The sequence below is a fragment of the Oenanthe melanoleuca genome, chromosome 2, assembly GCF_029582105.1.
Source record: "Oenanthe melanoleuca isolate GR-GAL-2019-014 chromosome 2, OMel1.0, whole genome shotgun sequence".
In the NCBI taxonomy this organism is placed as follows: Eukaryota; Metazoa; Chordata; class Aves; order Passeriformes; family Muscicapidae; genus Oenanthe; species Oenanthe melanoleuca.
In genome coordinates, this window is record NC_079335.1 from 121907189 (window position 1) to 121919465 (window position 12277).

The 12277-nt window shown below is 37.5% G+C and overlaps 1 protein-coding gene across 1 annotated transcript in view; it reads left to right on the top strand.

Annotated features, from left to right (window-relative positions):
- Window positions 1-11823, top strand: part of VWDE (von Willebrand factor D and EGF domains) — a 31100-nt gene extending 19277 nt beyond the window's left edge. The window contains exons 18-30 of the mRNA XM_056484321.1: window positions 128-265; window positions 863-925; window positions 2386-3066; window positions 3391-3486; window positions 3577-3672; window positions 4190-4285; window positions 5543-5638; window positions 5974-6069; window positions 6548-6643; window positions 6743-6838; window positions 8106-8201; window positions 8776-8879; window positions 9968-11823. Coding sequence (XP_056340296.1) covers window positions 128-265; window positions 863-925; window positions 2386-3066; window positions 3391-3486; window positions 3577-3672; window positions 4190-4285; window positions 5543-5638; window positions 5974-6069; window positions 6548-6643; window positions 6743-6838; window positions 8106-8201; window positions 8776-8879; window positions 9968-9988 — 1775 coding nt within the window. The 3' untranslated portion in view covers window positions 9989-11823. The remainder of the gene's footprint in view (window positions 1-127; window positions 266-862; window positions 926-2385; window positions 3067-3390; window positions 3487-3576; window positions 3673-4189; window positions 4286-5542; window positions 5639-5973; window positions 6070-6547; window positions 6644-6742; window positions 6839-8105; window positions 8202-8775; window positions 8880-9967) is intronic.
- The last annotated feature ends 454 nt before the right edge of the window (window positions 11824-12277 follow it).

A 12277-nucleotide genomic window follows, 5' to 3' on the forward strand; every position in this document is an offset into this window, starting at 1 on the left:
TAGATGTACTGAAATTATTGGTTGCACTTTTTTTTCTCATCATTTGCATACATTTTACTTTTATAAACACACTACCAAAGTCTAGTGACACAATATTATTACAAAAAATAAATCTATTTCATTGCAGGTAGAAATTGTCAAGAGGACGTAGATGAATGTGCATCCAGTCCTTGCTTCCCTGGAGTATTTTGCTTCAATACTTTTGGTTCTTACCATTGTGGTCCATGCCCAAATAATATGCAAGGAGATGGGAAGTCATGTCATGGTAAAATTATTTGATTTTCAGAAGAATGGTATTGTCTTATTGTCATTCAGATAAAATATCTTTGATTGTGCTTCATGTTTCTGACAATAACTTAGAACTCTTTTCAGTAGTCAGCAAAGCAGGGCTGTGTCTCTGCTGATGGTAATATTAGTATTAGACTGTACTGGGTCAACACAGCTGTAAAACACTTTTTCTAGTGTAGGAAAAAATAGATACAAAACACACACCCATTCTTTTACATCAAAGTAGAATAATACAGTGGAATATTTTTGGCATTTTTTTCTTCATTATTTTAATAATATGAGAAATTATTAATAAATTATTGGAAAATATATATTTCTATTGGATTCATTAACATAGAACTGTTTACCCAAGTCAAGGCAGCTGCCAAACATTTGTTTACATGCAATTACTGAATAATTTGTGTTTTTAAAATGCTCTGTAAAAAACTTTAAAGAAACAGTTTTTAACTTTTATCTACTTTCTGAATTTTGAGTTGTTTTTATGTGATAAAATTTTAACTCTGTAATTTATTTAAATTTAAGCAAATGTAGCTATGTCTGTGCACTACTAATGTACACCTTCACATCTTTTCAGAAAGCTTTGACAACACTGATATTGGAAGGAAGGATTCCACGGGAGAAACTGGAGGGAATAAAGGTGATTTTTTTCTTGAAGAAAATAGAATTTCTGATTCACATACTGATAATAATATAGCTGGCAAACAAAGGTTCTAGTCAGTTTTATGCTGTTCACTTTATTTTTCAGTTTGACACAATTTATTAATTACTGAGGCTGTATTCTGATCTGAGAAATGAGACTGAAATGTCAATATCAACAAATCCCTTGGGTCAGTCAAGCGATTTTATTAACAGTGTGATGTATGACACTCTTACAGTTGCCTTTTGTTTTAGTGACCAACCACTGACATAAAATAGGTAACATGGGGATAGGGACATCTGTTATATGAGATAAACAAAAGTTTATGGCATTATGTTGAATGCCATTTTCCTACTTTAACTCGGAGGAGAGGTGAAGGATATGGCAAGTGAATGTCTTTATTCCAAAACTCTGTAAATGCTGTTGCTGGCATTTCCAGGTCTGTGCCTTCTGGGGGTTTCTTTGTGGGAAAATCTTGTATGTCTTTTCCCTTTATCTCTGAATTGTTGCTGGGGAAAGGGAAGACTCTCACTTCACTGCCAGAGCTGGATTATTTTTCATCAGCTGCAAAATGGTTTGCTTTTCAGCAGTGGGAGACCATACTTTATCACAATTCAATAAAGTTTAACCTTTTGTAAACCATTTTCTAGTTACAAATAGGTTAGGGTTTCATTCCTCCACTGCCCTGTAGTGCACCCCATATGAAGTATTCTACCAGGCTGGGATTACAGTGCTGTACTCTTTCCACAAGCCACACACTTTCCCTAGGCAGAATATGAACAACTTATCATTCATTTTGCACTCTCTTGAATGCAGAGACTGAGTTAGTCTCTGATGTTTATTAAACAGCTGAAACATCTCACTGCTAAAACCCATGCAGAAAGTTTAAGAAAGTTGATTAAGAAGTTTGAAGAATAAAATGTGGTAATACTTATGCTACAAGTTGGTGGCTTACTCCCCTAGAATACTGTCCATGGTGCATCAGCATGTATAAGCATCTGCATTCGTTGTGGTTTTATCTCTGCTTCTCGTGCTTAGACACACTGATGAACCATATGCAATAACTTTCCCTTAAATTCTTTCAGTTACCTAATTGAAAGCAATATATGGAGCTGATAATCTGCTGACAGTAAATCTGTTTATTGACTTAATATGAGAAAATATCTGCTCCTCTAAATCATGCCTCCTATAAATCATGCTTTGTCCTTATCTTCCAGCTGAGAAAAGGCCGTGGTGAGGGCGAGAGAGGTTATAATCAGAATACCTTGATCTTCTCTAATTCTCCCAGTTAGGTTTTACTGCATACTTAGGTTCTGACATAGCACAAGGAAAGATTTCCTGAAACACAGAATGAATGGGCTGTTTGTTTATCTGTTCAGAAAACATTCCCCACCTTCAAAGGGAAAAATGTCTGATGATATTCATATGCTTGTCCCCCCTTTCTTTCTAACATACTGTAGGTTTTCAACCATCATCCTTTGAGAAGGTTTTAAACATGTCAAGTTATATTCCCAGTTCTACAGATGTCCCAAAGAGATTTCTTTCTACAGAAATGGTCAGTAGCAGCATGCCACCAGCCTCCACAGCAAAAACATTCACTGCCTGGAAGACATCTGATTCTCAGAGAAGTTCTTCTGTACAACCTGTGGTTCCTGGAAACATTGTTCATGCTGTAGGCACCATCAGTGGTCACCTTGCTGACGTGGAAAACAGTTCTTCAGTACCTGCTGTAAAGGCTGCATCTTCAAGGAGCCACGCTGTATCACCTGAGAAGAAAACAAGGGCACAAGTTGAGGCCTTCAGCTATTCTGAGAGCAGCAGGAAGACTTCCCCTAGCAGCAGAGCAAGTATAAGCAAAGGACATTCTCTGCCAGACAAAGCGTTCAAAGGTGGAAGTGCTCAGAGAGTTCTGCACCTATTAGCTAAGCATAAAGCAAGTAATTTGCCTTTCACCCTTATGGAAGTCACTGTCCCACCAAAAATGCTTTCTGAAGAATTGAGTGAGACAGTGTTTCCTAAAGCAGTGACCTGTTCTGATTTACCCTGTTTTCCTGGGGTACCCTGTGAACCAAGTCAGGATGGAAGTGTCAAGTGTGGTCGTTGCCCTTATGGTTATTACGGAGATGGCTTCACTTGCAGAGGTATTAGAAACTTTTTTGATTGCTTTGAAGAAAAGAATCTTGAGATGTCTTTATAACTTGCAAGTATATTGTTACTGTATTATCAGTGGAAAGTGTGGTATATTGAATTTTCTCATTTTCATTATTAATATTGGCATAGCCTACAGGCTTTTAGTTGTATGGATGCACTTAAAAATACTTTTCTGATGTCTTAGACTCCTCATTTATGGGCAGTGACATAATGGATTCTCTGTGATCTGTTCACTACATTAGGCAAGACACAATGTGCTGAAATGCCACTTTCATTTTCCTTATTCCTGTCTTTGTTTTCTTCGTGCCTTTCAGCAAGATGTAGACAACCCTGTGGCAAAAATATGGAGTGTGTGGCACCCAATATTTGTAAATGCAGGCCTGGTTATGCTGGTTATAACTGTCAGGCTGGTGAGTATGGCATGTTAATTTTGCCTGTGGTAACTCATATGCACAAATTAATGATTTGCAGAGTGCTGTTGATTTTTTCTTTTTTTACAGCTCTATGCAGACCTGATTGCAAAAACCATGGGAAGTGCATTAAGCCCAACATCTGTGAGTGTTTACCTGGATACAGTGGCTCCACCTGTGAGGAAGGTAAATGTAGCAGCTTTTCCTTTTAAATCCATAACTACCCAAAGGATGCTGTGAACAACTCCCATGACTGTTCATTCTGACAGCATGAAGGCACCTTCATTTTACTGTCACTTTAACAGAACTCTTGAGTTACATTTTGTTATATGTCCTGATTTTCTTGGTATACACTGTAAACATTCCTTATGATTGGATATTCCTAAATTTAGCTTTTGCATTAAATAGAGCAGTTCACTAGTGAATTTTGTTGCCTCCAAGCTTAACACTCCTGAAGAGTGGGAAGCACTGTCTGGAAATTGAGTCAGCTTTCTTTTCTTCAGGGTGACCACCACTGTTGGGACTCTGTACTACTGGAGTGAAGTTGTTCTTTTTACTTACTCTTGTCAAAAGGCATTGCGTATATCTCCTTATTTTATTTCCAATTTTTTGCTCAGTGACAGTTATTAACATAGCATTTTTTATAAAGCATATAATGCATCTTTCTAGAGGTGATTTCTTGAACATGATTCTATATCTACAGCACATTGTAGACCACCGTGTCAAAATGGAGGCACATGCTTGGCCGGAAATCTCTGCACCTGCCCATATGGTTTTGTGGGACCAAGATGTGATACAAGTAAGCAAAAGAGAATAAGAGAAAAATGCACAGCATTTTCCCTGTTCTTCAGGAGCAAGAAGGAAAATTTTGGTTTAAGTTTTTTATGCCTTCTGTCCAATGGTAGCAAATGACATAATACCTGTGCCTCTTTGAAGATTCCCATACCTGGGCTTTTTGAACATCAGGTAGTATTTCCACATAACTGTGAAAACCTAATGCACTATAAAAACTGCAAATAATTTATATTTTGTGATTCATAAACATGGGAAAATGTAGTACATTTTGTATGTGGTATTACCTTTAGAAAAATACACAGATGTCTCATATGTCCTGAAAGCTTTTAAACTTCTATCAGTTCAGATTGATTAGAAACCTGGGTTAAGTTCTGAAGCTGCTGTCGGTGAATGGTGTGCCAGAAAGACTGGGATACAGGGGAATTGAATTCAGAACCACTTTGTGTCTTTTTTCCTTTTATCTGGTCTAAAAATTGAAAAATTTGCTGTGATGATAGATGAGAAATTGGAATTACTTTGCCTCACATAAATTGTCGGTTACCTATCAAATCATACATGCTGCAATTTGGAAACTTCAAATTTTGGGTAGATTTTTTAAGGGTATTATGTATCCTTCAGAGAATCCAAATTTAGACATGCTGTTTATATATTGCTCACCTGAATGTACCATTGACCCTAAGTTCAGAAAATCCTTTGTCTCCTCCTCAAATCCCAGGACTATTAGTTTTCAGTTTTTCTTGTTCTAATTTCTAATTCGGACAAAAAAAAAATAAAAATCCTGCTCTTTGTGAAGGAGTGCTAAAGAGAATGACATGTTTTCCTGATGATGTGATTCATGGTTTTCCCCAGCCATGACATTTAAATATCTTTGCTTGTCAGTCTCATGTTCCTGTGCTCCTGCAGCTGCATTTGCATCACATAGCACAGTCCATTTGTCTCTTAGCATTTCTCATTTGGTTTAGGATTTTTGTTTAAACTTCTACATTTTTAACACTAAATATAACCAGACCATGGATGTTTGCATGGAAAGATTTTTTTTACCTTTGTCATCTGTGCTTGCTATTACGGGTTTGAGATTAGATTATTCTGTTTAGCAATTCCTCTTCAGCTAGGAATTGAATGTTACTTCCAATGTTAATTTTTGGGGAAGAACTGAAAAACAACTCAAGAATAATTTGTAATGTATCTGTTTCTTGTCCTCCCACCCCCTGTCTCTTCCCCTGCCTTGTTTTATGTTTTTGCCCACCTTCTTGGATGGCAGTGGTTTGCAACAGACACTGTGAAAATGGTGGCAAATGTCTCACTCCAGACATCTGCCAGTGTAAACCTGGCTGGTACGGACCTACCTGCAGCACAGGTAATACCCCTGCAACTTCCATGTTCCTGGGAGAGCATCCATAGGTCCTCCCATTGTTTGAGATTTGGAACTGCAGGGCTCAGGTGGCAGCAGTGGGCAGCTGCTCTGTGCTGCAGAGCCCCCACACTCCCCTGAGTCTGCATGTTTGTTCTGCTACCAGCAGCACCTCTGGGAAGTCTTATGCTGATCCTTTAATTTGGGGTAAAGATTCTTTGGGAATGTTATTACCTGCAGTTGTCTTAAGTGTTTAACTCCTGTTCTTGAAACAGACACCCATGTTTTATAGACTTATTTGGATGTTGTGCTACCTACTCTTCCTGACCCTGTTTCTGCAGCAATGTGTAACCCTGTGTGTCTCAATGGTGGTTCCTGTACTAAGCCAGATGTTTGCCTGTGTCCACATGGATTCTTTGGTGCCCACTGTCAGAATGGTAATATTTTCTTTTTTTCTTCTCCCCACTCCTTAGTTGCAGTTATGAGAAAATCTGTGAGAAAACATTAGGATACAAAATTAACAATCAAATCATGTACCTGATGAGTGATGTGAAACAGAGATTGCATTATTTTTTAGATTTTTATGGCTGATTCAACAACTGTCCAAGGCGAATGAAGATTCAAAATTAGTCTTGTATTCCACTCAACATTTAAGGAATTTTCCAGCTCCATTGTATGTTATGTGTAGTCTGGTTACTTTTGTACAGTAGCCAACCTTGACTCCTTTTTATCTGAGTTTGTCTTTACTATTGGTTTTTACACCAAACCACATTAAAATGATTTTTACAAGACAGGCCTGATAGGGAATGTCCATACAAGCTGTCAAAATCTTAGTGTTGCACTCTTGTTTTCCAAAAGTATTTCACTAAGTCAAAATGCAAATGACAACCTTTTCCTCCTATTTGTATCTTTTAGCTGTCTGCAGTCCTCCTTGTAAGAATGGTGGTCACTGCATGAGAAATAATGTCTGTAGTTGTCCTGATGGGTACACAGGCAGAAGATGTGAAAAAAGTAAGCCAGTGTTGAAATCTTCCTGTGATCCAAAAATAGCCCATAAATTATTGTGTAATCAGTTCAATGTATTAAACAGCAGATATTTTTAATTTTAAGGTGTCTGTGAGCCAAGGTGTATGAATGGAGGAAGATGTGTAGGCCCAAACACTTGCTCTTGTCCTTCAGGATGGAGAGGAAGAAGATGTAACACTCGTAAGTACCTTGTAGTTTCCAGGAGAACCACACCTTAAAAGTAATATGAGATTCAGGGCAACTCTGCCCATACAAGTAATACAAAGTTAGTGCCAAAGAACTTAAGAATATAAACACATTGAAAAAACAGTTATCTATAACTTGGCAGCAAAATTTAGGATGGAGAACTAATACTATGCTCTTAGTTCTTAGGCTAAATCATGGGACTGAAATATCTGTGAAATTCTTTTCGAGCGAATATTTTTTGTTTCTTTCTGGATTCTTGTCTAAATAAAACCGTCTGCATTTTGGAAAAGACGTGAATAAAAAAGTGAAAGAAATCCGATTTGTGCTGTAGCACATAAAACCAGTTATAAATAGAAAAAGAAGTTCAGTGAAATATTGGAAAACTGTGGAAACAGTTGGATGTAATGTGAAAAAATGATGCAGTAGGCACAAGATTTTTAGGATAGGTAGAAATAGGACTGTGATGGTAGCACATCTTTGGGTCACATTGTATCTTAATAAAGGTATTGATGGTGCATAAATAAATTGTGCCAGCATGGATAAAAGCATATTCTGCAGGAAAATCAGCATAAGGATGTGTGAAGTGTTAGTGTGTGTCAGAGTACCCACCCGAGGCTTGAGAACTGATGTGGGTAAAAAAACCTCTCTAATGGCATGGAGGAAAAATAAATTTTCCTGTATTATTTTCTGTAATTATTGGAAAGGGATTGTATTTTGAAAAATAAATATTACCAGTATTTACAAGAGTGAGATATTCTTGGACACGTAGGAGAGATTTGATTATCAAATAGTCAGCTATGAATGGATGGAAATAATGATGGGTTAGATCATGGCTCAACAAGCAGGGACAAATGTGCAGATAAATGGGCCATAGAAAATAACTTTGGATCAAGTAGGCTTGAGTTGGGTGTTCAGCTGAATGACAGACAAACGATCTGTTGCCAAGATGTGTGCTTTAGAAAGGCAAACTTGGAAAAAATGTAGTTAATGGTGCTCTCTTAATTCAATATTTCAGGCTTTTGTACCAATCTCTGACACAGCAGAACCTCTGAATGTGGGTTTTGGTTGTAGGGCTTTTTGTTTCTGGTTGCCTCTCTTCTTTAATATCCTGTTGGTCTTAGACACGTATTTGAGTGAAGATGATGTGACTCTTGTGTATGAAAAGCACTCCACCTCTTGTGAACGTCCAGAAATCTGAATAATAATGTAACCAATGTAACCACTTGGGATATAACCATAGTTTGTGATGATATTTGTGCAGCAATCTGTCTTCAGGAATGTAAAAATGGTGGGGAGTGTATTGGACCGAGTACCTGTCATTGTCCTGCACAGTGGGAAGGAATCCAGTGTCAAACACGTAAGAATGATGCAACCTGAAACCTCTTGCCTCTGCACAGCTCAGAATGCTTCAGCCATGCACAGTGCAGAGAAGTCCTCATATACCCTGGATGTAGTTTATCCACATCTGTAGTCATTCACATGTGTCAAAGGCAGGATAAAGAGTAGAGATAGCTCTGCCCCTTCTGAAGCCCTCTAGGTTCTGATGGCACTCTGGGACCATGGAAGCATGTGTTGGTTTGCTCCAGTGCTATGTGCTGCTGCACAAGCCCTGTGAGACCATTATGACAGCTTGAAATAGCAAGATGTGCTAAAAAACACCTTACTCATGTTCTTTGCTGTCTCATTCATGCCCTCAGCATGTTCTCACATTAAATCTGCATCAAAGTAAAAGGGGGATGGGATAAGATACAAGAATACTCTTGGCTCCACATGACCTTTAAGTCTCCCTATGCTGAGGGATGTTACCCTGTGAAAATGCCTTCCAAGGTCTTGGTTCCTATAACAAATAGAATATATAGAGATAGCATCCACTTTTCCTTCACCAGGATGTGTGCATGAATAAAGCCTCATGTGTCCCTCTCTTGTCTTAGCTGTGTGCAACCAGAAGTGTCTGTTTGGAGGGAAGTGTGTATTGCCCAATGTGTGCTCTTGTCGTCCAGGTTATACTGGAGTCCTCTGTGGGAAGAAAATTCAGGTAAATGTAGAGCCAAGACACCATCACAATTATTTGGGAGTTAATTAACTAATCCACCTATGTCCAGTGAAGCATCATGATATACACCAAATGTGTATTTTGGCTGATTTCTTCCTTTCACTCTGCAGTGAGGGAAAATTAATGGAATTCCTAAGACCTTTTCTAGTAATTTTTAGACTCTAATACTTAAAGAATTGTTCTCAGCACCAAATGTAAATTCCTTTGTTTCAAATTAAGCTGATTGTCTCTTGTCATGCAATAGGAATTGATAACTATCCTCTTCACAACAACCACTACTATCTTTTCCAGCATCTGGCCTCATTTTAGGGAAGATTGTCCTACTGATGACTTTCTTAACTTGCAGCAAGTCAAGCCCTGATCTTTTCCCAGCTAACTACACTGCCAGTCAGTTCATCAAGGATAACTTTACTTTTTTGTATCAGAGGGGATGATGACCATTTCTATGTTTCATCATGCAATTTTCTGTTGGATTCCCTTGCTTGAGTGCTGATATTCACTGAAGTAATTTGATTTAAAATTTTGCTGCAACTAAATGTTTTGTGATGTCTGAAGTAAAAGCATTCTGCTCTTCTTGCATCATCTATGGTGATGCTCTTCTTTTAATTTCAGTGTATTTAGACACTTTGGAGCTGCCAGCAGAATTGAGAGATGAGGTAGATGTGTTTCAGAAGTTGAAACAAAGAAATGCTCATACATATTTTGAAAGTATGCAACCACACATCCTATATCAATAAGACTGTAATGTTTGTAATATGGGTTTCCAAAATGTGACCCAAAGAGAGAAATAATTTTGATTTAAAGAATTTCATAAATATGTCTTGCATAGAGCTAGTCTATTTAGTCTAGAAAATATATATATTGTTGGTCAGTTAGATAGTGCTGTATCATACATTGATCAAAATGGCACATTTTCTTAATGAAAAAAACTATAAGCACAAGTTTAACTTAATATTGTGATTCTGCATATCAGAGAACTAGAGATTCATTAACATTGTTTCATACACTTTATTATAAAAATTGGTTGCTTCATTAAAGTCTGGTTTTAATATTTGTTTTCTCTCTCCAAGGTACAGAGACATCATGGTTGAAGAAGTGTGGCAATTCAATTGCAATGCTACATGGAAGTATGAGACTTGAAAATAGCAAAAGGGTTGAAGGCAATTACAGGGTTCATTTAAAGGAAAAGAACATTCAGAAGCTTATTTTAAAAGATGCATATTAATCACAAATGTTGGTGAGCTTCAAAACAACAGTCTTGTAGCCATTAAAACATATGTATATTCCTGTAATTTTTTGCTACCTCATGTATAAACCCCACAGCCTCTGATGTCTTCATTGAATTCCCAGATCTGATGACTGAGCTCAAAATTCTGCAGTTTATTCATGTAGTCAACTGGACTATGAAATTTCAGTTGAGGGAACAACACTGTAGTAGCTGTTGGGTGTCTCTAGCAAGGAAGGCAGCACTTCTGCACTTGTGAATGGTACCTCCTGTGTTTATAAACACTGCTTATTTACATGCTATATGGCTGCAGACAGAAGGAAAAGCAGAATTGTTTTTTCTTGTTTTGTATTTACATTGGTCATGTTGTAATGAGAAGCCAATAACAAGGAAGGAGGGGAAACCATAACTGAGATTGTGCTACTAATGAAGGCAAGGCCTCCTGTCCTGTTAACAGTCAGACAGATGCAGAATCATTCTGATTTATCTATGACAAGCCTTTGCAGTCAGAAGCCAGATCCCAACTTTCCTGTTTTGACTTCATTACTTACAGTCACGAATTTGAAGAGCCAGCTACTGAATTATTCCCGTGTCTGTAAGACTTTTATGCCCATCTTAGATGGCAGTCAGTAATATGAGGAAATTTTGTTCCCAAGACTCCTTGACAAATTTTACAATGCTTTCAGTAATGCTGAATCTTAAAGTAGGAACTAATAAGAGGAGAAATTTGTTGCACATTATGCCATCCATGCTCATCATGTCAGAAAGTATTTGTAAAGACTTAGCAGAGGAATTTTTTCCTGTTGCCAATTGCTCCAATGAACTGTGAGCACCTACCAGCTGCCAGATAGTTTTTTAAAAAATAAAATTCCAGTTTTTCTGAAGTTTCCTACAAAGGACTGCTATCTTCTCCTAGAGCTGTGAAAGGCATTTCAGTTCCTGCCATAACAAAGTGAGCTCTGGTAATAGACACAAGCATCCCAGTAGCTAAGCCATTGATGTTTACTGCTTTGGTTTTTCAAGATGAAAATAAACATCATGACTTCCTGTTTTCCTGAGCAATATTCAGTTTATATACCCTAATTTTGAATAGGAAGAAAATAGAGGTAATTTTGCCATTTACTTCCATTCTGGGATGCTGATTATCAAATTATAGCTGTTAGCAGCTCTGTGCCTAGATTTCTCTTCACGTTTTGTCAGTCTTCTTAAGTCATCTTGCAAAGTAAGCTGGCATTTTGAGAGCTTAGCATCATTCCAGAATGATACCTCATGGATTTCCAAGTGCCTAGCTGGTGTATTTTAAAAATGTTCAATTTCCCACTTGCATTTTAAATTTCAGTGTTTCCATAGTTTCTTTCAATCAAGCATCCACGTGGCTGATAGCCTGATGTCCTGGGAACCATTACATTATTTAAAACCTACGCATCTTGAACCATTTCCTTTCCTCCATCTCACAAATGTCAGTGAACAAAATCTGAGTAGCTCTTGGAACTGTTTTGGATACACAAGGTACTGAAAAAGTTTTTAGAGTATAAACCACCAATATCACAATCTCTTATTCCACGTGTCAGTTACAGAGGTGCTGTGCAAAGAAGAAAGATAACATCTGCCTGGAGCACTGCTAATAGTAATTTGGCTAATGAGTTTGTGCAATCCTTCACTCACAAAACTTAATCACGGCATATATGTGAATTTCTAGGATTTCAGGCACAATAAAGGATTTCTTTATTATAATTGTTAGTGTTTGCTGTTTATTTTCAATGGTTTTAAAGGCAGAAATTATTTCTTTTACATTTTCCAAATGCAAGCTGTGCGAACAAAAGCAATCCAGAGTTCTGCTACAGTGGCTAAAAATGCTCAGTGCTAAGCTGTGCTGTTTTTGCTATTTTCCAGCAAGCACATGGTGCAGAAAAATTATTAGTACTTGCAAAATGCCAGACATCTACTTCAAAACTGCCCAGTAATTATGTGATTAGTTGAAACTGTTTTGTTACTACATTGTCCATCATACACATGAAACAGAATTCACTGTAATTAGAAAGCACATGGCAACAATACAGTAAAATTGCTCAGTGTAACAAGATGTGGATTTATATACAGGGCTTGTGTACAGAGCTGCTAAAATTGTAACCTGAAATTAGGCCTAAAAGAGTCA